The 23,990-nt window shown below is 44.3% G+C and overlaps 3 protein-coding genes and 1 long non-coding RNA gene across 11 annotated transcripts in view; 2 read left to right on the top strand and 2 right to left on the bottom strand.

Moving 5' to 3' along the window:
- Positions 1-3,884, bottom strand: part of SEC22C (SEC22 homolog C, vesicle trafficking protein) — a 34,743-nt gene extending 30,859 nt beyond the window's left edge. Inside the window, exons 1-2 of one of the 2 annotated variants that reach the window (XM_045436998.1) lie at positions 3,779-3,884; positions 1,379-2,609 (exon numbers count right to left, since the gene is read on the bottom strand). The gene's annotated coding sequence lies outside the window, so the exon portion shown is untranslated. Of the gene's footprint in view, positions 1-1,029; positions 1,142-1,378; positions 2,610-3,778 lie in introns of those variants that run through there. The other variant, XM_045436997.1, reaches the window with a different exon arrangement.
- Positions 3,885-6,351: 2,467 nt separating this feature from the next.
- Positions 6,352-12,705, top strand: SS18L2 (SS18 like 2). The gene is made up of 3 exons (XM_045436999.1): positions 6,352-6,469; positions 6,737-6,813; positions 8,653-12,705. Exons 1-3 carry the CDS (start codon positions 6,401-6,403, stop codon positions 8,738-8,740), a joined length of 234 nt encoding a protein of 77 aa, XP_045292955.1. The 5' UTR covers positions 6,352-6,400; the 3' UTR covers positions 8,741-12,705.
- LOC123575946 lies at positions 11,285-20,412 on the bottom strand. 2 transcript variants are annotated; one of them, XR_006701109.1, is made up of 4 exons: positions 19,962-20,412; positions 14,549-14,611; positions 13,127-14,323; positions 11,285-12,386 (listed from the first exon to the last, which is right to left on the bottom strand). It is a non-coding gene; the product is annotated as an uncharacterized LOC123575946 (long non-coding RNA). The 2 variants fall into 2 exon arrangements; XR_006701110.1 differs by having other exon boundaries at positions 13,127-14,320.
- Positions 20,413-20,457: 45 nt separating this feature from the next.
- The window catches only part of NKTR (natural killer cell triggering receptor), a 62,274-nt gene continuing 58,741 nt past the window's right edge, over positions 20,458-23,990 (top strand). For 3 of the 6 annotated variants that reach the window (XM_045436987.1, XM_045436985.1, XM_045436984.1), the window contains exons 1-2: positions 20,460-20,595; positions 20,781-20,861. In XM_045436987.1, the coding sequence (XP_045292943.1) occupies positions 20,804-20,861 (58 nt within the window). In that variant the 5' untranslated portion in view covers positions 20,460-20,595; positions 20,781-20,803. Of the gene's footprint in view, positions 20,596-20,780; positions 20,862-23,990 lie in introns of all 6 variants that reach the window. The other 3 variants (XM_045436992.1, XM_045436991.1, XM_045436990.1) reach the window with 3 other exon arrangements.

The raw sequence follows: 23,990 nt of genomic DNA, 5'->3' as shown, positions 1-23,990 counted from the left end.
GCATTACTACCCAGCTAATCAGAGACCTGTTAATAGAAGGAGCAGAGGCCTAGGGTCACACTTGTTACAATTACTCCTTACTCGTTGTGTTACTTTGAATAAGCCAATTTTCCTCTCTGACCCTCAATCACCTTTTGGATGCAGCTTGTTTCTGAGGCTCTTTCTGAGAATAAAACTTTCGGACTCCAAGATATCTTCTGTGTTGTAAAGACAAACAGAGCTATAACCGCATTGTCTACAATGTATTTTCCAGAGCAAACTCTTTTATATCGATTTAATTCTATTTACCAATATGAAACCACCTTCAATTATTTACATTTTAATTTTACTAAAATTACCTTTATCGGGATTAATTCCTTTGTAAAATTTAATTAAGATTTACCCTATCCATTGGTCTGAGCTTTACTTTTTTGTTCTGACCATGTAACAAATGTCACCAAATACTTTTCGCCACTAGGAATAATTCTTTTGTGGTTTTGATTTCTAAAAACCTCATTTTTCCCAGAGTGCTTTATCCTTCTGTCTCTGGAGGTCTAGAGGTAAGCCTGTAATGGACACAAATGTACATCACTTCCTACATCTAATGTTCGGAAAAGCTGGTCCAGTGCACCCAGTATTTGGTAAACCAAGTCGTATAATTTCGGCATGGTAAGGGAAGTTTGCTATTAAAATTAAACAGTACTCAGACCGGGGCTTCGTGGATAATCAAGGATAATCAAGGAAATCGTCCCCTCTCTCATTTGGACACACCCCTTCTCTTCCCACTGGGAGCAGCGCTCCACGCCCATCAGTCAGTTTAGGGTTCCAGCAGGCGCGCCCGGTTGTCCCCGAGTCCAGAGAGCCGCACGGGGAAGAAAGGGGGACAGGCGACTCGGGGAAGACCCACGAAACCGGGTGGGGCTAAGTCGGGCCTGAGGGCGGGGCGGGCCCGGGGCCGCCTCCACCTCCAGGCCCGCCCTGCGCCACACCCGACCCCGCCTGCTTTCCGCTAACGGGCCGCGGCACCCGACTCCGCCCGCCAGCCCTCACCTCGCCCCGACGGCGGCCTCCGGGAGTCGGCGCCCGCCCGTCGCACCGCCTCACCGCCGTACCACCCGCCGCCTCCTCTGCAACCTCAGCCCACCGGGCGGACCCGGCCCAGGTCACTGGCGGCCCAGGCGCAGGTAGGCGATGGTGCGCATGCGCGAATCTTGAATCCCTATTTGCAGCTGCTAAGCGACACCCGCACCCGAACCGGCCAATCCTGGAGTGGCTTCCCCGCCCAGTCCCGGAGGAGTCCCGAATTAGCTAGTTCTTAAAGGGCTGCCACCCAAAGGCACAGGGGGAGTGGCAGGGGCGAGCGCTCCTCCCAGCTTTCTTCCCATCTGCTGGCTCTCACCCGCTTGGGTTTGACGTCCAAGCGTGTAATTCCCACGTCCGGAGGTGCCAGGAAACTTCTGGGTCTAAGCTCGATTCCTCCTGGGGTAGAGTACAGAACTGACGTGCCGAGACAGGGAGGTTCTGCGTAAGTCCGCGACACGCCCCCGCTGTGGGTTCTGCCGTCTGCGCAGCTGGGCGGGAAGTCCGAGATAGGCAAACCAAAGAGCACAGCCTCCTGCCAGCCTGGATGAGGTACTAAAGTCCGACCCTGGAGGGACACACCCCAGTCTGGGGGTGGAGGCACTCACAGGTGTCACACGGATGGATGGCCCAATGCAGGGAAGCGGAACTCGTCCATTTATTTTTCGCCCAACACATTTTGAGCACCTCCTGTGTGCCAGGCACTAGGCCTGGCGGTGGGGACACAGTGAGGAATTCCTGACACTAAACACTATGTTAAGAGAAGGCAGAGCGAAACCACGCAATTAAACAATTACACAACATGTGTTGAAATACAAACTGAGATGTGTGCTCTTCCGAGAGGAACAAGGTTTTTGAGAGAAGTTACAGGAGCTTCTGGTCTGAACTTGGGAGTCCGAGGAGGCTTCCTTGAGAACGTGACACTATAGCTGACTGGTTGCTCACTAGGCAAAGGGGGAAAAAAGAGTGTTTCAGACAGAGGGCGGTTTGTGTATAAAGAACAAGAAGGCGGCAGGGCTCCTTTAGACGGATGAAAAGAAAGAGGTGGTGCATGAGGAGCTAGTGTTTAACAGGCACAGAATTTCAGCTGGAGAATATGAAAAAGTTCTGGAAATGAATGGTGGTGATAGCTGCACAATAATGTAAATTTTTAAATGTCACAGAACATTTAAAAATGGCTAAGATGGTACATTTTAAGTTATGTATATTTTGCCACACCAAAAAAAAAAAAAAAAAAAAAGACAAGAAAAGGAACTGAGAGTTTAGAGAGTAAGGAATAGGGTGAGAGCCACTAGAGAGAATAGAAGAACTAAGACCAGGTAAGACCTTTGTAGGCCATGGTAGAAAGTTTAGGATAGTGGGAAACTGATAAAATTTATCTTGTGTAAAATCACTTTGGCTGCAGAAGTTGAGATCAAAATGAAAAAGGCTCATAGAAGCCCTGGTAGGACCAGCTGGGAAGCCAATGCAGTCATCTGGGCAAAAGACGATGAAGCTGGAGCTCGCTTAGACTTGGACTGGAGCGATGGTGAAGAGGAGAACTGGGCAGTCTGCAGAGACATGTAGGAACAAAATCAACAAGACGTGGTGACAAATTGGGTGTGAAAGAGTAACAAAGTGGCTTCAAGGATAATGCCACTGTTCAGCCTTGAGTGAATGCGTAGATAGTGGAGGGGTTCCTAGATACAGAGAAACTGGAAGAGGATCTGATTTTGGAAAGAAAAATGATCTCTAGTTCTATCTCAGACAAGTTGAATTTGAGGTAGCCTAGAGACTTCTGGTCCAGATGTCAATGTAGGCAGTTGAATATACAGGTACAGGTCTGGGCTAGACATCAACTTTTGAAAGTCATCACCACATGGGTAGAAACTGAAGCAGGCCTTAAATAGCCAGAGAAAAATTACAAAATGAAAACAGATGACCTCCAGGGATCCCCACCTCCTGGTATTCACACTCTTGTGTGGTCTCCTCCACATTGAGTCAGGGTTGGCCTGTGTGACAAGTGATCATGAGGCTAGGTCATAAAAGGCACAAAAGATAAAAGCAATGAGATTTGATTGATAACAGAGATTGAAACCTCCTCACTGAATGTGAGGGAATCACTGGGATTCCCTCTCAAAGTGTATTCGCAGGTGAATGAAGACCTGTTCTTGTCACCACAGGTCATGAAAACAAAACTCTGGCTTAAATGGGGAAGGAAAAATTGGTGCCAGACCCACAAAAACCAAGAGTTTTTGAATGTGGAGCCTCAGGCTCTCAAAACCTGCTATGTGAGAGCTTTATAATAGGGCTTTGTGCTCTCTGACGGGTGCAGCTAGAGTGGCTCAGGCACCATAGTGGATTGGGCTACAGGGGTAAGATGTGGTGTCTGGAGTCCTAGCCCTCCTCTCCAATCATTGGTAATTTTGACTCCAGGCTCCAGAGATTTTCTTTTCCAGCCTTCTTCATTCCTCCACTTCCAGGCTCACACCCTAGATTGCTGTATCACCACAGAAGAAGAGCTCCACCTCTGAAGTTGTAAACGCAGACACCTGATCTCTGACTGTCCCTTGGCTGTTCTCAGAATTCTGCCCACTGTTGCCTGGCCTGCAGAAGCCTCCAGTCCACTTGTCCTTCTACTTTGTTGCATGTATCACCTTTCTCCAATCTTTATTTCCTTCTCCATCCACTGAAAGTGCAGGGTTTATCATTTCCATCACATTCTTCCCAATATGCTTACCTCCATTGTGCAGTTTTTCTTCTGTCACATCTGCCTGGGAGCACTCCAACTCAGGAAAAAAAATCCAATCTTCTGGCTTCTCTAAATAAGCCCCTGAGCTGGAAGTGCTGCTGGAAAAAAAAAATCGCACAACCATGCAGATCAGTGCTATGTATGTACCTCACCAGCCTCCACCAGGTCCTCAACACTGCCCGGCAGTCCCATGTTTGCTGGGTTGGCTCTGTCTCCAGCTCTCCCCAACACCAACCTCAAAATCTCCTGCATGCTCCCCAGATCTACCACTCTTCAAGATCCCCCTAGCCTCCCAGGTGCCCCCTTCACCGAGGAAAGAGCAGCCATTAAAGTAATAGCCCTCAGTTCCCACCAACTTCTGTCCCTCTGCCACCTTCTTTCCTTTTTCCCCTTTATTGCCAGGTTTCTTGGAAACAGTGGCCTGCTCTAAAGACTCCATTTGCTTCATCTTTCCTGTATTTCATAGTCCCTGGAAATTCTCACTTCTGCCTCACCACAACACTGAAACCTCCTTCATTAAAGACATTAAAGTTCTAGTCTTTACCTTGCTTGACCTTTCAACAGCATTTGTCATTGCTGTCCTGTCTTGCTTCCTCAGTCACTCTTATTTTTATATGACCCCCCCCACCTGATTTCCTTTTATATCTCTAGTCTCCCCACCCCTCCCCCATGCTCCTCTGTAGCCTCTTTTCCTTGGCCATGAGAGAAACCAAGTCACTCTCCTTGGGCAGTCTTATCCACTGCATGGTTCCATTTCCACAAGTGATGCCCCTCAAAGCTTATATCGCCAGCCCAGCCCTTGACCCTGAGTTCCAGACCCAAATAGCCAGCCATAGACTTCTACATCTCCATCTGACATCACCTTGCATGCACGTGTCCATGGCTGAATTGATCACTCTCTCACTTCCAGTCCAACTTCTCCTTCACTGTCCCCTGTCTCCAAAAATGGCATCACCAGTCTCTCAGTTGCTCAAACCAAGATACCAGAAGTCATCCCTAATTACTCCTTCTCCCTCCCTCCTCCATTAATTCACTAAGACCTGGCAAGTCTATTCCGAATGTCTTTCAAATGCACACATTTTTTTCACTCCTCCACCGTTTCCGGCCTGCACACCTGCAGCAAGTAGCCTTCTCTGTAGTTGTTTGTTTGTTTACTTGTTTTTTAAGGAAAACTCTAAAATGCATCTCTGACTTCATTTCTTTTTTGCCTAAAACTGTCTATAGCTTCCATGGTTGCTAGGAGAAAGTCCAGACTCTGGGTACCAGTCACCTGGGTAACCTCTACTTCCTCTTCATATTGAGACATCTGTCTGTTTTCTGTGGAGCCTTTGGGGACTTTTCCCAGGGAGAGAGCCTTGCTGGCGTTAATAGTACAGGCTTGGGAACCAGGAAGCCCTGAAGTCCTGGTCCAGTTCAGGTATGTTGCCCCACTTTTCTCACTGGGTTTACTCCTCTGTGAAATGGAATGAAAGCTGCCTCCTCACAGGGTTGACTAAGGGAATTGTGGAGGGAGAGCCCAGCAAAGTAGATGAGCCTGCTCTGGATCAGGGCCACTACTCAGGGAAATGAAGCTCTATGAGGCAGAATTGCCCACCCCCCCCCCCCCCAGATCCCTTTTGAGTAAAGGCTTCGAAGATCTTCCTCCTAAATGATGTGGCTGCTGTTCACCCTGTGCTGCAGGGAAATCCAGCCTTGTTCCCATGTCCGTAATGGATGGGTTGAACAAGAGAGAAGACAACCACTTCAGAGTGTCAGCGGTTGCCAGCAGTAACTATGTGGCCCAGGAGGGTAGGACCAGCTTCCTTCTTTTATCTTGCAGCAAGCCACCTCTGCAGTATGGTGCAAAGGCAGTATGGAGTAGTAAGTTAAGAACGAGGGCTCTAAAGCCCTACTACCCGTGTACAGATATTGGCTCTGCCCTTAGTGGCTGTGAGATCTTGGGCAGGTTACTTAACCTGTTTTCTCATCTGTAAAATGGAGAAAATAATAGTTCTTTTTAGGGTCGTAAACCTAGTGAGCTTTATTACTACCCAGAGGAAAAATAGGTGTAGATACAAGTTTCTTCCTCAGCAAAGAATAAAGCTAACAGCAGTGTTTTCCTACTACCTGCAGGGTTTGGCTTGGCAGGAGGCAATGGCCAGGGTTCACGTTCCAGACGCGTATCTGGAGGCACCAGAGTGATGTCGAAATAGGGAGGAGTGGACTTGGAGCCAGATATCTGGGTTCCAGCCACAATACCCGTGTGACCCAACGCAAGGTGCTCCCGCAGATAGACTACCCAGCGCCTAAAAGGCGAGGAGCTGACGCCCGGCCCCGCCCCCGAGGCTAGCTCTCCAGACTGCGCAAATGCAATCGAGCGCCTACAGCGCTGAGCCCCAGGGGGCGGGACCGAGGTTGACGCTCTGACCATCGCTCTTGCGCGCCCAATCACAAATGACGTTCCGTCTGTTCCCAGTCACCGGGAGGACCCAATCAACGTCGAGAGTGTAGGCCCCACCTAACATGGGTCCCTGCTTCAGTAGTAGTGCGCCTGGAGCTGCCGGTTGGCTCGGGTTTAGATGCACCGGGGTCCTCAGGGCCTGAGACCGGGTTCCAACCTGGCTTCTCGGGATGTCGGTGGCCTTCGTACCGGACTGGCTGAAAGGCAAGGCGGAAGTTAATCAGGAGACGATCCAGCGGGTGAGCGCTAACGAGGGCGGAGAGAAGTTCCTTGGTTGAGATCTTGAAAGGGTTCGGGTTCGGGAAGCTTCCTAGAGTGAGCAGCATCCCAGTTGAGGCTTGTGGTGGGTTTGCGTAGGGGCTTGGCTTGCAGCGGTGTGGCGTGAGACTGGAACGAAGTCGGCAAGAACACTGGGGCAGTACAGCCCCGCAATGAAGAGACTAGGGGGCAGTGTGCCTGGCCGTCCCGATGACGCACTGCGCTGACCCTTTCTCTGGTCTTTTCAGCTCCTGGAGGAGAATGACCAGCTCATCCGCTGTATCGTGGAGTATCAGAACAAAGGCCGGGCGAATGAGTGCGTCCAGTAAGTACCCGCCCCTCCTCCCAACTTTTGAGAGGAGGATAAACCAGTGTGGTGATACAGCAAGCTGACCTGAACTAGGAGTCTTGGGTGACTGATCCCCTATGAGGCTCAGAGGTTACTTACCTGCTCCAAACCACACAGACAGCACATTGTGAAGCCTGGAGTCAGATGTGGCACCCTCTTTGAATTTGAATTAGGCTCACTGCAAACTTCCTTCAGGTAGGCATGTCAGTTGATGACAACAGGGGTGGGGAGAAGATCACGTGGGAAACTAGTCTCGGGAGATGAGCGCCGTGGCCCCTTGCTCATCATGGATCCTCAGCTCATCCTTTTTCTGAGGGGGGTCAGACCATTTGACTGTTAAGTTAGTTCCTTTTCATTTCTAATTCGCAGTCTGTAATGCACACAAGGACCATAAAAGAATTACAAGTTAAGCCAAAGGCACATTCAGCACAGTAATTGAATGTGTTTTCTAGTTATATACCAAAATGAGAGAAAATAGTCTTTCTAAATGTAGTCCAGTAATTATGCTCCGTTTATTATTATATTATTTCATTTTTACTGAAGACATGTTTAAGAAAGCCATGCTTTTCCCACCCCCTAAAAAAATCACTCACAATCCCTCACTGAATACTTCAGTGGAATAGTAGAGGTATCTTTGTGTAAGTCTTTGCATTTGATTCTGGCATCTGACAATTTGCTTTTTTACAGTTTATAGTAAACTCTCATTTTTCGATATAGAAGTTGCAAAACATTCCATTTGGTGTAGCGATTCTCAACCTATGCATAAGAAAGTTATCAAAATTTCCTGGTGGGCTTTTTCACATTGTATAGGCCATGCTTCCTGCCCTCCTAGTCTGGTTTGCCTTCCTGGGTAGAGAACTCTGTCACCTGATTGAGAATCACTACTATAGTAAGCTCACATTGATACCTTTGAAGTGCTTTGTCCCTTTAAGTTTGTTCAACAGACATTCTATAAGTACTACTGAGTACCAGACACTGTTTCAGCTACTGGGGAATCAGTACCAAAACCAGCTTTGCTTTTTGCCAAATCAGGTACCTTGTCTGCTCTTACAGAGTTTACATTCAAGACTCCAGAAGCTGGAAGGAGGAAATCATACAATTAGGCACATAGTAGTAAGTGCTTTGAATAAGAATAAACCAGGGTAAGTGAGGGAGAAGGGATGCCATTTTACACAGGGTATATCTGATGCGACATTTGAGCAGACACCAGAGGTGAGGGAGCCAGCTATATAGATTTGTGAGGCAGAGTCAGCATCAGGTGGAAAAGCCCCCTAGGCTGGGACACGCTGGTGATCTTCAAATCACAGCAAGGAGGACACTGCAGCCAGAACTCAGTGAGCAAAGGGAAAGTGGTAGGAGCTGAGATCAGAGACGTAACTGGAGGCCCCAATCTTACAGCCTTGCAGGCCATCAGAAGGGCTGGAAGAGCTCAGCTTTACTCAGAATGAGATGGGAGCTTTTGGAGGGTTTTAATCAGAGGTATTGCAAGTCTTGACTTATACTGTACAATGATCCCTTAGGTTGCTACTTAGGAGTCAAAGGTAGAGCAGGGAGACCAGTTATGAGACTGGTCCGATACAATAGCCTAGGCAAGAAGGGGAGTGGTTTGGCCCAGAGAGGTAGCCATGCAAGTATAAGTGCAAACAGGTAAGAAGCTGGATATATTTTCCTTGGTGTTAAATAAGGAGGTTGATGATACTAAATCATCTAAACAATAGATGAGCCATTCCACTAGGGTGGGTAAATTCCTTTCCAGTGTTTTGTTAGTGTTCAGTAAAAACAAGCCTCTGATTTTTGCCCGTTTTTTACCCATAGGTACCAGCATGTGTTACACAGAAATCTCATTTATTTGGCTACCATCGCAGATGCCAACCCCACCAGCCCTTCAAAACCAATGGAATAATCTTTCAGCTGGCTCTCATAAGGAGTAATTGAGGGTAACCCATTTCCTATGAAGTAGAGATAGGATCTTTACCAACTCAACTGCTTGAAACATGAATGAAACCTCTGTGACTCTTTTAAAAATGTGAAAAGGTGAAGAAAGCTACTAAGTTAACTGTATTCGCAGCGTAAATACTTATTTTAATAATTAAGCAGATTAAGTTGACTCCAGATGTCCTCTTTACTGTTTGGATGTTTCGATAACAAAGATATCATGGGCATCTTCACTTCAACCTTTTCAGTTTCAACCTGAAGAGGAAACTGAATAGATGTTGGGCGATCAACAGGAATTGGCAAGACTCCTAACTGAGGCCCTGCCGAATGGATGTGTAACTGTGTGCTCCCTCCTACCAGTTTGTAGTTGTGGACCTGACCATTTTTTTCAGGTTGCTTTGAAATAAAGCTCGCCTTTCCATGAAAGACTCCTATTGAGGTATAGAGGTTTTCATATAATAAGTGTTCCATTTGGTCTTCTGGAAAAACTGTAAGGACTTAAAAATATATGTAACAACGGGACACCTCTGTGGCTCGGTCAGTTAAGTGTCCGACTTTGGCTCAGGTCATGAACTCAACGGTTTGTGAGTTCGAGCCCTGCATCGGGCTCTGTGCTGACAGCTCAGAGTCTGGAGCCTGCATGGGATCCTGTGTCTCCCTGTCTCTATCCCTCCCCCCCGCCTTCAACAATGAATACATGTCTTAAAAATATGTATATATGTAACAACACCATTATCATTGCTAACCAAATCAATAGTAATTCTTAATTATTATTTAATATCATCTAGTATCTTTTAAAATACTGTTTTAAAATATCTTTTCCCACCTATCTTTTTAAGGTTCTTGGGTGGGCCTCTATAATAAAAGACAGGTTAACAAAAGAAAAGCATATAAGTTAAGTTTGATGTGACATGGGAGTGCTTCATAAGGAAATGAAGACCCAAAAAACCAGTTAAACCTGAACATTTTTATATTAGATTTGATGAAAAGTAGAAAGTTGTGGAAAACTGTGGGTGGAACAGTAGGGATGAGTGAAGCGTTGTAAATTAGGGGAACTTAGCATGGCCTTTTCATTCAAAATCTCAGTGTCCCTCCTTTTTAAAAGATAAAGATGCTCCTTTCTTCTGAGTATAAGGAGGGCACTTCTCACATGGGGTCTCATGACCTTGCTTCTTGGGAGGTCAGAAAGTCCTTCCAGCATCTCATTTTTCAGATTCCTTCAGCTTAAAATATTCAGTACACCAAGGTGTCACGTTTTGGAGTAGCATGTCCTGAACCCCATCAATTATCACAAAATGTCTTTTTGTTGACTTGTCTAACTCTGGGTCCAAACAAGATTCATAACACTGCATTTTGTTGACATCCCTTAAATCACTGTAAAAATACTTAGCAGTTCCCCTTCTTGTCTTCATTGCCATTTGTTGGCAAAACTAGGTGATATGCCCTAAAATTAATCATGTTCTGGATTTGCCTAGTTGCATCCCTATGATGTTATTAAATATGTCCCAGTATTGCCCACTTTTCCTGTAAACTGGTAGATCTAGAGGCTCATTCAGACTCAGATTCTAGTAATTTTGGCAAGTATACAACATAGGAGGTAAGAGGTACTTGCTTCTGCATTATATCAGGAACGACCTGATATATCCATCAAGTGCCCAATAGTCTTTGACTTAAATTATGATCTACCTAGCTTTGATCTGTTATTTCATTAGGGATTGCATACCGGTGATTTTCTATTTTATCATCCCTCCTGCCTTTATTAGCTTTGTGCAATAAAGAACTTTCCCTCTTTGAGACTTCTCTATAAAATGAAGCGAGGAGATTTTCCTAAGTGAACCCAAAATTAGAACCTCCAGTGCCTGGCTCCTTTTGTAGGAGTTAAGGGTTGTAACCTAGAGAGGCTTCATTTTGAGTCCCAACTCTATCATAACCTCTGGCAGCTGTTTCCTCACCTATAATATGATGATAATGAAAGCAGTATCTGCCTCCTGAGGTTGTAAGATTGTAATGTGGTTGAGAGCTGGGCACGTAGTAAACAATGTGTGTTAGCTCTGATGTGTTATCTAAGGGCTTTGGCCCTTTCTGGCCCTTCTCTAATCTGGGAAGAAGCCAGTTCTTTGTTTCCTCATTCCCCCATTCTTCCATCCTTAGAGTTCTAGTCCATTCATGAACGACTCCTTCCCCCACTGTTCATGGGGTTGGTGCACATACTCTATGCGATGTGGTCTGCTCATGGGCCTGATCTGTTTAGCAGATAATGGTGGGCACAATGCAATGTTTTTAGTTTTGAATTAGGTGCTAACATTTAAAGAGGGTCTCCTACTAAGCCTGAATTTCTAGCAGTGCTGGGCCTGCAGGTCCACATGACAACCATCAGCTGGAGTTGGATGGCAGTTGCCCCCTTTACTAGGCAGCTTGACCTGTTCACATAGGGCTTGGCTCGAGCTGGAATAAAAATGCCAGCTGACGTTTCAGTTTGGACCTCCCCTAAAACAGAGCCTGAGACAAGGCCTTGGGTGCAGATAGTTTATTTGGGAGGTGATCTCAGGAAACAGGAATAAGGCCATGAGGACGTTGAGACAAAGAAGAAGGAAAAGCCGCTAAACAAGTGTGTTATCAAAGTTACCGCTATAGGCAATAAAGGCTCAATTCTGGGGCAGGGGTCAGAAGGATGGACCTAAAGGCATAAAAACGTCTCAGAAGTGTCTGCCTGAGAGACCCTGGCTGGGGTTGCCTCCAGGGGAGTTAGCTCCTCTGTACTAACAAGCAGCCTTTGTGGCCAAGTGGGCCCTAGATGTCAAGAGGAGGAAGAAAGTAAAAAGCTGCATGGCAGCCCCTCTGATGGGCTTCTGCTAGCACAATGTGAGTCTGACCTTGTAGGAACTGTCCACTACTGGCACGGGAGGCAAGGGTCTGTGACAGAGCACTGGAGGTTCCAGTGTATGGGTTCTGAGCAAGCCAGTGTGGCCTATGGCAGTTTAGGGTAGCTTCCTGTGTAGTAGGGGGAATAGCCGTAAAGACAAAGTCCAGTTCCCCCTTAGAGGGAAGGAGTTGGTGACCTGCTGTGTTCCCCTCTTTTCGTCTCTTGGAAGGATATGTCAGTCTGCATGTAGACAACTGAATCAGGGCAAATCAGAGGCCTCTGGAAACAGCCAAGTCTGTTTAAGCCACAGTTTACCCGAATTGCCCCAGAAAATTGCCAGACTCTCCAGAGGGCCCTTTTCTGGAGAGACACACTGGAGAAGTTGGCACAGGCCACTTAGCTGTTATGGTACATGCCCCAGCCTGTCTCTATCAGTCTGCTTCAGAGGGAAGCACCTACCATCCCTCTTAGGGGACCCAGAACTCAATATAGTTGTGAAAGGTGATTTAAAAAGGTAAAGACCAAACCTGACCAGACTGTATTAACTGCTTTTCTCAGAGGATCTCCTGCTTCAAGATTAAGCCTCCACTCTGCCTGTCAGCCCTTTTCCAGCTCTCGGGGTCAAGCTGATCTCCCAAAAACCGACATAGGGCCTGGGCCTTTCTCTTGGGTTTCCAAGCCTGCTTCCCAGGATTTAAAACTGTGGCGACTGATGTCATTATCACCTTCTCCTGAGATGAGGATATGGCAGCTAAAACAAAGAGAGCAGATAATTTGAAGTCAGGTTGATTCCACAAAATGTTAAGCTATTTTTTTCCCACTTCCTCATGAGGCTTTTTGACATTGCAGTCTGACTTTTGGGGACCATAAGTAACAATATGGCTAGGGAAGAAATGATGTTCAGTGCTATCTCATATACTCTTGAGCCTCTGTAATAAACATCCATTACTAAAGGTGATCCTGACTATATTTCTTAAGCTGGACACATAGTATCTTCATTTTTGTTGTTACTCTACCTCACACATATATTGTTTTGATTCTATTTTAATAAAAGCAATTTTAAGAAGTTATCTGTTACCTCTCTTCCAAATGGAAATCCCACAAATTCTTCTGGAATCTAGACGTTCCATTCAGTCACTGGGACATTTCTTTCCTTCCTAAATCTTTTCATTTTTTAAAAAAAATTTTTAATGTTTATTTATTTTTGAGACAGAGAGAGAGAGAGAGAGCACTAGCGGGGGGGGGGGGCAGAGAGAGAGAAGACACAGAAACGGAAGCAGGCTTCAGGCTCTGAGCTGTCAGCACAGAGCCCGACGCAGGGCTCGAACTCACAAACTGTGAGATCATGACCTGAGCCAATGTCAGAGACTTAACCAACTGAGCCACCCAGGTGTCCCATCATAAATCTTTTTAATAAGAGTCTAGGGCCCAAAGGGAAGTTGTTTGTTTTCATTTGTTTGTGATAAATTCATTCATAAAAAAAATACTTACTGATCCACTAGTGTGTGCTGAAGGTACTACAGTGAGTAAGCCAGACAATGTCATTGCTCTCATGGAAACTTTATTCTTATATAAAGAAGGCAACACGGTATAAATAACCTGTATTTCTGGGGAGACAGGCAACAAAATATAAACCATCAAGGAAAGCTTCACATGGCAAGAAGTGCTGTGCAGAGAATTACAACAAGGTAATGTGCTAAAGAGTGTCTGGGTGGCCACTTTAAGTAATGGAGTCAGGAATGACCCAGGGAGGTGACGTTGCAGCTGAGATATGAACAACAAGGAATCTGACACACGACCATCAAGGGACCCAGCAGTGCAGGCAGAAGCAAGAGCTATGCAAAGACTTTTCATTCCAACTGGCTTTTCTTTTCTCTCTCTCTGTTGAGTCCATGTATAGAGCAGTATTCACCTATGTGGTCATCAATTCAATTAGAACGTGAGTTCTCGTTTGGCCAGGCCTGTGCTGGGTTCTCCAGTGAGGAAACTAGAGGAGACAGGGCACTGGGTCGTGCTTTCAGGGAGCTCCCAATAAGCCTGACAAGATAAAAGAGGCCTACACCCAGGCACGGATCAGGGCACTATGCAGGACTAAGGATGCTGAGAAATTGTCCTTATATTGAAGCTGCACGGATTCCAAGTGGAAACTAGCAAGTGCTTCTTACAGAAAAAGTCTATGCTTTTCCATTCCTGAGCACCCTTTTGTCTGCAAACAAAAAACTGCCCGTTGTAGCAGAAGCTACCAGCATCCCACGCTCATTTCTTGAACTTTATTTACTCTTTTAATTGTGCTGCAACCAACTCCCAACAGTCCATATCTGTATATTTATTCCTGAGGACTTTTTTCTAAAACTAGACGTCTGCCTTGCCCAGGCATCGTAGACCAGAACCTGGGGATTACCATACTGGCAACAGCGTCTCCACTCAGGACTCTCAGTAGATGGAGTATTAACATCCCAGCTTCCTCACCCCTCCGTAGGGATAATTCCAAGATGTTTCTTGTGTACTAGTTGCCAGAGTTCCTCATCAGGATTAGGTTCTAATCACCCACTATGGTAGCCAGTTTATTAATAGCACACGCTTTACTGCCTATCTTCTTTGTTTCGCTTCTCCATCCTCTGAATGGAGTTTCCTAGGGCCACTTCTTACACTCAACTTGTACTCAAACCATCATCTCAGAGTCTTCTTCTGAAGGAAATAACCAAGATACCAGTTGTTTAATGCCTTACCCTTGGTAGGTAGACCTAGATGGACTGGCTTCGCAAATATAGCTTCCATTAGCACCAGAGCAGATAATTTTTTACCCAATCCCTGTCTACTTGCAAACATTAGTGTCTAGAAAAAGTATCATTAGGACCAATTTAGAGTTTGCAATCAGAGAACAAGTTGATCAACATAAAGTGAGGAACCTACTTGACAAGAAGTGCTTGTTGTCGTGAGTTTTTCATATGCATTTGATGGGAGCCAAGCTCCCTGCTGAAGAGGACGAAGCATTAGTCATTTGTGAAAATACAATCACGCTTTAAAGCAAGTTAGTGACGGGGCGCCTGGGTGGCTCAGTCGGTTGAGTGTCCGGCTTCGGCTCAGGTCATGATCTCACAGTTTGTGAGTTCGAGCCCCGTGTCGGGCTCTGTGCTGACAGCTCAGAGCCTGGAGCCTGCTTCGAATTCTGTGTCTCCCTCTCTCTCTGCTCCTCCCCTGCTCATGCTCTGTCTCTCTCTCTCCTTCAAAAATAAATAAAAACACTAAAAAAAATAAAAAATAAAGCAAGTTAGTGGCAAAAAAGCCACGTGCCTAAAAGGCCAACAGATGTGTAGTATCCACAATTAAGGTGACTTCTTAGTTTGCAGCCATTGCCTCAGTGGCCATTTCTGTGCTGCCATACCCCTGTGCTTCTCCTGGTAATTGGCGCCACCCAAGCTGATCAGTCACGGTATCTGCCCACTACTGTGACCGTCAAGACTGATGGACATATGAACCTCATCAATTCAACAGATCTCTCGCTGGGATTTTTCTCACTGGTGCTGGCAGGAAAAGTGCCTTCCCCTCAGATTTCCAGGCTATAAGAATATATGCTGGGATCTGCCACAGCCATGTCCCCTGACTCCCGTGGGAAAGCCCATCTGCTCTTGACTAATATCATGAGAATGTTATTCTCTCAAAATGTCCATTTTTCTGTAAAATGGAAGTCTACTTGTTTTCCACAAAAGAATAAATCTAGGATTTCAAAAAATGTATTTAAAAAATTTCAATATAGATATTGTTATCAAATTCTGGTAATACTTCTTTTGCTATGTTTAGGTCCTAAGGTTACCTCCAGGTTTGATGATTAGCTAGGAGGACTCACAGGACTCAGCATATATACTCATACCTATAACTTTTTATAGCAAAAGCATACAAAGCAAATCAGCAAAGGGAAAAGGCACATGGGGTGAAACCCAGAGGAAACTAGGTTCAAACGTCCCTTTCCCAGTGGAATCACACAGGATAAGCTTAATTCCTCCAGGGATGAATCATAACAACATGTGAGAAATGTCTACCAGGGAAGTTCATTAGAGACTGAGTGCCAAAAGTTCTTACTGGGGGCTGGTCACATACGTATATATCCTCTGCCTAGTACATACCCAGTTTCCAGATCCACAGAAGGAAAACAGGTGTTCAGCAGATTGTTTGCTCAAATAGTTCAGGCATAATAAAGCATTCTAATCATTCAACTGAAGTTTTCAATAAGCATAGGAAATTGATTACCATTCAAGTTCCCTGATTCCACCCACAGAGCAGCCTTTTAGGCAGGCTTTTCTAAAGATAGCAGTCTTGGACCTATTAATTCTTTTCTGCACAATTTCCTATTTAAGATATAGGATAGCCTTTAATTAAAAAATGGTATAAGCAAATAAGGTAGAATTGTATATGTATCTTCTCACTGGATTCCTTTTTCTCCCTTTTGTTCACCTTTTTTCTCCTTTCCCTAAATTATAAAAACATAAAAGTTACTTTGGTAGGGATCCCTGTGTATTATAGTGGATATACTGAAGGAACTTAGAGGCAATAGATAACCAGTACACCATACACTGGGATAATCATATGCCTTTTCTTTATTCTGTTAATATGATCAATTATATGAATAGATTCTCTGATCTTGAACCATCTTTGCCTTCCAGAGTTAAAGCCAACTAGGTCAGGAACATTTAGGGGTATAAATGCTGCTACATTCTATTTCCTAATATTTTATTTGATTTTTAAATCTATGTTTATAATGAGATTGGTCTATAACTTTCTTGCCCTGTCTTTGGTATTGGTATAACAAGATAAGTTAGGTAGCTCTCTTTTTCCATTTTCTAAAATATTGTGATTGAGAAAAGATTATTGATCCTTAAGGGTCTGGTAAAATGTGCCTATGAACCAATGTGGAACCTGTGTTTTTCAGAAAGGAAGACTATGTTTGGTCATAATGGTTTTATTATGAGTCCTTTCAAAGAAATATAAAAGTAGAGAACATAGCTTGCTCAAAAATCCCCATATACTTCTCACCTAGATACAATTATCAAGATTAAGCCACATTTGTTTCATTCATTATATCTAAAAAACAAAGGACATTTTCTTGCATAACCAAAATGTCATGATCCTTATGTTCATTATTCATTATTAGATGGCTAACAAAATTAAGTGTGTTTCTTTGTTTTCACCTACTATCTAGACCATTATCAAATTTCCCATCTGGCTATGTCAAAATGTCCTACACAGTTGTTTGGAAAGAAATTAGGGGCTACTAATTCAATTTTTTCAATGGTTGCTAGTTTATTTAGGCCTTCTATTTCTTTTGAGTCAATTTTGGCAATTTCTCTTTTCTAGAAAATTATGTTTCATCTAAATTTCCCGACCAGCACTCCTGATTAGTTTTGCCAGGGTCCTATCCATTAAAGTGCCAACTGCTGGTGTGATCCCACTGTAAAAGGCTTAAAACTCAGAATCAACACCTGAATATTCCTGCTACTAAGGTTCTCCAAATCAAGCCTGAGTTTGTAAACTCCTTGGATATGAATTTTCTACTCTGGAGGAAGAGGGAGGAGGTATCAGTCCTTTTGGCGCATGCTGGCCCTAGGCCTGCCTTCTCCCAAGAGTTCCTTCGCCTTAACCACAGCCTGAATAGCATACCTTATGCTCAAATCATGTGAAATATAATTTTAATTCACAGACAGAATAAAATAATTTTGAGCAAGGAGGGAACTTAGAATGTATTTCATCCTGCTTATTTTCCAGATGAAGTAACTGAACTCCAGGATCAAAGTGATTTGCCCCAGATCATTTGATCAGGAGACTTTACTGGAGGAGGAGGGGGGAGGAAGGAGACTTTACTGGAGTGGCAAGATAAAAACGAATTCCAGGAGATTTAATGCATTTTAAATACTCCCCAAATTAAGTACACTACTACATTCCAGAGCCCTAAAGTCTAGTTACATTGAAGTCAGCTGCCCCAAAGCATTGTAATTACAAATTATTCCCCACGGCAATGCTTTTCTTCCTTCCACAAGTCTTTGTATGAAAGTCAGTTTTACCAACCCATTTCATCTCAAAGTAGGCAATGTACATTTCACTTTTTTCCAAACCTATAAATGGTCAGCTGTAACACTGTAAGCAAAATCAGACCCAGGACCACTAACTTCTCAATTCAGCCTAGGTTACAAATGTGAACCCCAGGAGACTGTTGCTTTGCTAGAGATACTGGACTTTTAGAGAGGTGGAAATGGCAACCTGACAGAGACAGCACTTCCACTGTGGTGCAGAAAGTCTCTGTACTTTACAAGGTGGCACAAGTGCAAAAACAAATTAGAAACCGCCTAAGTGACCCTGATTAAAAAAAAATTTTTTTTTTACGTTTCTTTATTTTTGAGAGGCTGAGAAAGACAGAGCATGAGTGGGGGAGGGGCAGAGGGAGAGGGAGACACAGAATACAAAGCAGGCTCCAGGCTCTGAGCTGTCAGCACAGAGCCCCACACGGGGCTCGAACCCACGAACCGCGAGATCATGACCTGAGCTGAAGCTAGACGCTCAACCGACGGAACCACCCAGGCGCCCCATGACACCGATTTTTAAATTAACTGTAAAGCTACAGTAATCAAAACAGTGTGCCACTTCAGACTCATCAGGATGGCAATTATTAAAACAAAACAACAACAGAAAATGACAAGTGTTGGGGAGGATGCTGAGAAATCGAAACCTTGTGCATTGCTGATGGGAGTGTAAAATAGTGCAGTTCCTCATAAAAACAGAATCAGCTTATGACCTAGCCATCCCACTTCTGGGTATGTACCCAAAGGAATTGAAAGTAGGCTATCAAAGAAATATTTGTACCCTCCTCCCGATAGCCATATTATCACAATAGCCAAAAGGTAGAAGCAACCCAAGTGTCCATCTGCTGGTGAATAAAGAAAATATGGTATACTCACACAATGCAGTTATTATTTAGCCTTAAAAAAAAAGGGAAGGAAATCCTGCAATATGTGGTAACAGGGTTGAAACTTGAGAACATTATGCTAAGTGAAACGGGTCAATCACAGAAAGACACATATTGCATGATTCCACCTGTATGTGGTAACTAAAAGAGTCAAACTTATTCAAAGAATACAATAGTGGTTGCCAGGGGATGGGAAGAGGGGGAAAGCAGTTGCTATCAAGGGTTACAAAATTTGACCTATGAAACATGAATAAATTCTAAAAACTGGCTGTACATTTTGTCTATTGGTAACAATACCACATTGTACATTTAAAAATCTGTTAAGAGGGTAGATATCATGTTAAGTGTTCTTACCATAATAAAGTAAAAAAAAAAAAAAAAAAAGAGTGGTTGCCTGAGGCTGGGTAGAGGGGAGAATACAGTTGGATACAGAGTTTCAGTTTTCCAAGATGAAAAATGTTCTGTGGATAGATTGGTGGTAATGATTGCACAACGTTAATGTACTTAATGTCTCCAAATTTTACATTTGAGTTAAATGACAATTTTAGACAATGTGTATTTTACAGTTTTAAAATTTTTTCTTTAATGTTTTTATTTATTTTTGAGACAGAGTATGAGCAGGGGAGGAGCAGAGAGAGAGAGGGAGACACAGAATCCAAAGCAAGCTCCAGTCTCTGAGCTGTCAGCACAGAGCCTGATGCGGGACTCAAACCCACGGACCGTAAGATCATGACCTGAGCCGAAGTCAGATGCTTAACCGACTGAGCCACCCAGGCGCCCCTACAGTTTTAAGAAAATAAAACAAAAACAAAACAGTGTGGCCCAGGCATAAAGATAGGTACATAGAAGACTGTAACAAAGTAAGTGCAGAAATAGAATAATAAGTGGTCGCAAAACCAAGGTAATTCAATCGATAAAACGCAGTTTTTTCAACAAAGGTGGTGGAACTACTCTGTTTTCATGGGGGAGGGGGGTGTCAAATGAACCTCAACCTCTACCTGGCACCACAATGAAAAGTTCCAATAGATCGTATTCTTACACGTAAAAAATAAGACTATAAAACTTCTAGAAGAAAACACAGGAGAAAATCTTCAGGAGCTTGGGGTAAGCAGAGGTTTCTTAGCACAGAAAGAGCACAAACCATACGAGAAATTGATCAAGTGCCTTCACTAAAATTAAAAACTGCTTTGCACAACCACCGTCTAAACAACGAAAAGGCCCAGCTGAGGAGAAAACATTCGCAATTATATATGAAAAAAAAGATTTGTACTTAGAACATATACGTATCACTCGTTTAACAAAACATTTGTACACAGAACTCTCGCATTAAGACGAAAAGGAATAAAAAAACGGGAAAGGTCTTGAACTGACCCTTCACAAAAGAAGTAGAATGGCCACGAACAGAAAACTATTCCGGGAACGCTGGAGCCAAAGAGGGAACGAACGCACATCTCAACCCAAAAGGCTTTTGAAATGAGACAGTCTAACAGGAGGAGAGCGTCTTAACTACTCCTTGCGAAAAGGAAAACAGGCAAACAGATCGGTCGGTTTACTAGACGTCAACGACTTAATTTCTCACTGCTTGCTCACAGGTGTAGACAACACGGAAGCACCGCGACACCGGAAAAAGCGCGGACGCTCACGGCTCCAGAAGGAGGGCGAGAGGAAGTAGAGAGTGCAGGCGTGATCTCAGCTCCCAGATTGGGCGACTGACTCCGGGGCGGGGCAAAAAAGGACCAGCTCAGGTATGAGAGCTTCGGACCAGAAGCTCCTCTGGAGCCCCCCAGACACGCCCACCTGCGCGCGCACCCTTCAGTTAAACACCCCCTTGGAGACAGTGCTCTCGCGGTATTTGTCCCGACTCTCGCGGGGTTTAGCGTGGCACTGGGAGGCCGGGCCCCAGGGAGGGGGTGGTGGTCGGTTAGTGGCGTTGGGCTCCGACCGCCGCGGTGGCATTGCTTTCTCCTCTGCTTACGGGGAGCTGCTCAGGCTGGAGGCTAACCAGGTGAAGAGCTCGCCCGCATGTGTGTGCGCGGTACTTGGGAGTCGGGAGGCCCGGCGCTGGAGGGGACCCCGTCTCAGCCTCCCGTGGTGTCGAGGCAGGCCGGCGCGAGGCGACCGTGGCGCGGGCTCCGCCCCAGCCTCCGCCCTAGCTCCCGCCCTGACCGCTTTCCTCCCTCTTTCTCCTAGCTCTTGCCGCCGCCTCGGTCGCGATGGGGGCGCAGGACCGGCCGCAGTGCCACTTCGACATCGAGATCAACCGGGAGCCGGGTGAGCCGGAGACTGGGCTCCTGCTGGGGCCTGGACCATCCCTGGGGAAGGAGAGGGGTCTGCCCTCATCAACCCTCCCCCAAGCCATTTTGGGAGCGGGTAGACGCAGTCAGCACTCCCTTTTCTCCTGAGCGAAAAATCCATGGAAAGGAGATTTTCTACGGAAAATCTATAGCCCGGATCCACCACTCCCATTCTACTCGGAGTCCGGGCCTCGCCCTCCCAGACCCCTTGCGGGGACACTACGCCCTGCACCCCCGAACTGAGTGTTCGTACCATGCCTGGCGCCAAGATAAAGGGGGTACAATCCTCGGACTTTTTCTCTCTCAGTGTCTCTAGGGGCAAACACTCCCAATTCCTGTTTCTGGTATTTTTCTCTCTGAGGTTTGGACTCGTATATTGTCTTTCCTACGCCTTGTATATATCATGAGTAGATTAACCCCCACTAATATTTTTCCTTAAGTATCTTTAGCCAGAATTTCTTGGTTCGTGGGAAAATTACTTTGTGAAAGTCTTGTGCGATAAACCAAAGCAGTCTGTACCAACAGGCTTGCAGCACGAATGCACGTAGCATTAATGCTTCGCCTTTAGGGAAAGCAGCCGTTCGTGAGTACATTTTATTGAGAATAAAATGTTTTCTTCTGAAGAGTAGTTGCTACGTAGCAGAGCCTTCAGGATTCCGAACTGTTAGCCTTCCCCCCCCCCACCCCTTATCTGTGACAGAAGTTTTAGTTGGAAAGTCTTTGTGCAGCGTCTTGTTCAGCAGATTCTTACTGAGATCCTGCAACTGTTCAAGACTGAGGACAGCAAGGAATAAAACAAAGGACTCTCTTCCTTGTAGTTTGTATTCTGTTTGGGGGAAGACCATAAACAAGGGGGAAAAAATACAGTGGCTTATAGTAGGGGTACTGTTTTAATATGTTGGTCAGAAAAAGCCTTTTCTGAGATGACAGTTAAGCAGGCATCTGGAGGAGATGAGGAGGGGAGCCATTGTGGATACCGTTGAGGAGCATTCCTGGCAACCGAAGTTAGTACAAAGGCCCTGAGGAGGGAGTGTGTTTGCATGTTTGAGGAACTGCTGGAAACCCCTGGTGGAGTAGAGGAGCGATGAGAGTAGCAGGAAATGGCTGCAGACCATAGTGAGGACTTTGACTCTGAGATAAGATATTGAAGGGTTTTGAGCAAAGGAATGTTATGATCTTAGAAATCTTGTTGCATTCTCAGTTTTTAATATATATATTTTTTTTGGGGGGGGGTTGATGGATTTTCCTTTATTTTGATTGTTATAGTTACAGAACTGTATGCATTTGTCAATATTCACAAAACTTTACACTAAGAAAGGATTAAATATGCTGTATGAAAATGATATCTTAACAAAATATTATTGTTTAAAAACATCACCTAAAATAACCACAATCATTCTTTGACACAGAAACATCACTGGGAAGAGATTGATATAATTAGGTTGAGCAGTTCATTCACTCTTTGTGGTGGTTGTAAATGGAAAAGACGGTAATTTTTAGTTGAAGCTCATGGATGGGTGTCAAAATTCCCTAAATATTTGCATTGTTTTTTTTTTTTTTTTTTACCTGTGTTGCATAAAATCAGATTGAGCAAATAGTGCTTGTCACATTTATCATTACATTTCCACAAATGCAATATGTAACTTACTTTATCTTTTATGCATTATAAAACTTGCTTTCTCTTTGAAATAAACATAAAGTACTTCCAAATTTACATTTATAGCACCCAAAAGAAAAGGAAACTCTTTTTAGGATGTGGCATAAATATTATTGACTTACCTTTGGAACAATGTGAAAATATCTCTTTTTAAAAAATTGTTTTTAACCATGTTTATCATTTTTTAAAATTTATATCCAAGTTAGTTAGCATATAGTGCAACAATGATTTTGGGAGTAGATATCCTTAATGCTCCTTATCCATTTAGACCCCGCCCCCCACAACACCTCCAGCAACCCTCTGTTTGTTCTCCATATTTAAGAGTCTCATGTTTCATCCCCCTCCCTGTTTTTATATTATTTTTGCTTCCCTTCCCTTATGCTTATCTGTTTTGTATCTTAAAGTCCTCATATGAGTGAAGTCATACGATATTTGTCTTTCTCTGACTAATTTTGCTTAGCATAATACCCTCTAGTTCCATCCATATATATGTACATATACATACATATATATATATATGCATATATGTATACCATATCTTCTTTATCCGTTCATCCATCGATGGACATTTGGGCTCTTTCCATACTTTGGCTATTGTGGATAGTGCTGCTATAAACATTGGGGTGCATGTGTCCCTTCAAAACAGATACCTGTATCCCTTGGATAAATATCTAGTAGTGCAGTTGCTTGGTCATAGGGTAGTTGTATTTTTAATTTTTTGAGGAACCTCCATACTGTTTTCCAGAGTTGAGCATTTTTTCATGTGTCAGTTGGCCATCTGGATGTCTTCTTTGGAGAAATGTCTATTCATGTCTTTAGCCCATTTCTTCACTGGATTACTTGTTTTTTGGATGTTGAGTTTGATAAGTTCTTTATGGATTTTGGATACTAACCCTTTATCTGATATGTTGTTTGTGAATATTTTCTCCCATTCCGTTGGTTGCCTTTTAGTTTTGCTGATTGTTTCCTTCGCTGTGCAGCAGCTTTTTATTTTGATGAGGTCCCAATAGTTCATTTTTGCTTTTGTTTCTCTTGCCTCTGGAGACATGTTGAGTAAGAAGTTGCTGTGGCCAAGATCAAAGAGGTTTTTGCCTGCTTTCTCCTCGAGGATTTTGATGGCTTCCTGTCTTACGTTTAGGTCTTTCATCCATTTTGAGTTTATTTTTGTGTATGGTGTAAAAAAGTGCTCCAGATTCATTTTTCTTCATGTTGCTGTCTGGTTTTCCCAGCACCACTTGCTGAAGAGACTGTTTTTATTCCATTGGATATTCTTTCCTGCTTTGTCAAAGATTAGTTGGCCATATGTTTGTGGGCCCATTTCTGGGTTCTCTATTCTGTTCCATTAATCTGAATGTCTGTTTTTGTGCCAGTACCATACTGTCTTGATGATTACAGTTTTGTAATACAGCTTGAAGTTGGGGATTGTGATGCCTCCAGCTTTCGTTTTCT

Source organism: Leopardus geoffroyi, chromosome C2, assembly GCF_018350155.1.
Source record: "Leopardus geoffroyi isolate Oge1 chromosome C2, O.geoffroyi_Oge1_pat1.0, whole genome shotgun sequence".
NCBI lineage: Eukaryota > Metazoa > Chordata > Mammalia > Carnivora > Felidae > Leopardus > Leopardus geoffroyi.
The sequence above is the reverse complement of the archived record's forward strand: the minus strand, read 5'-3'. Positions and strand labels throughout refer to the sequence as shown.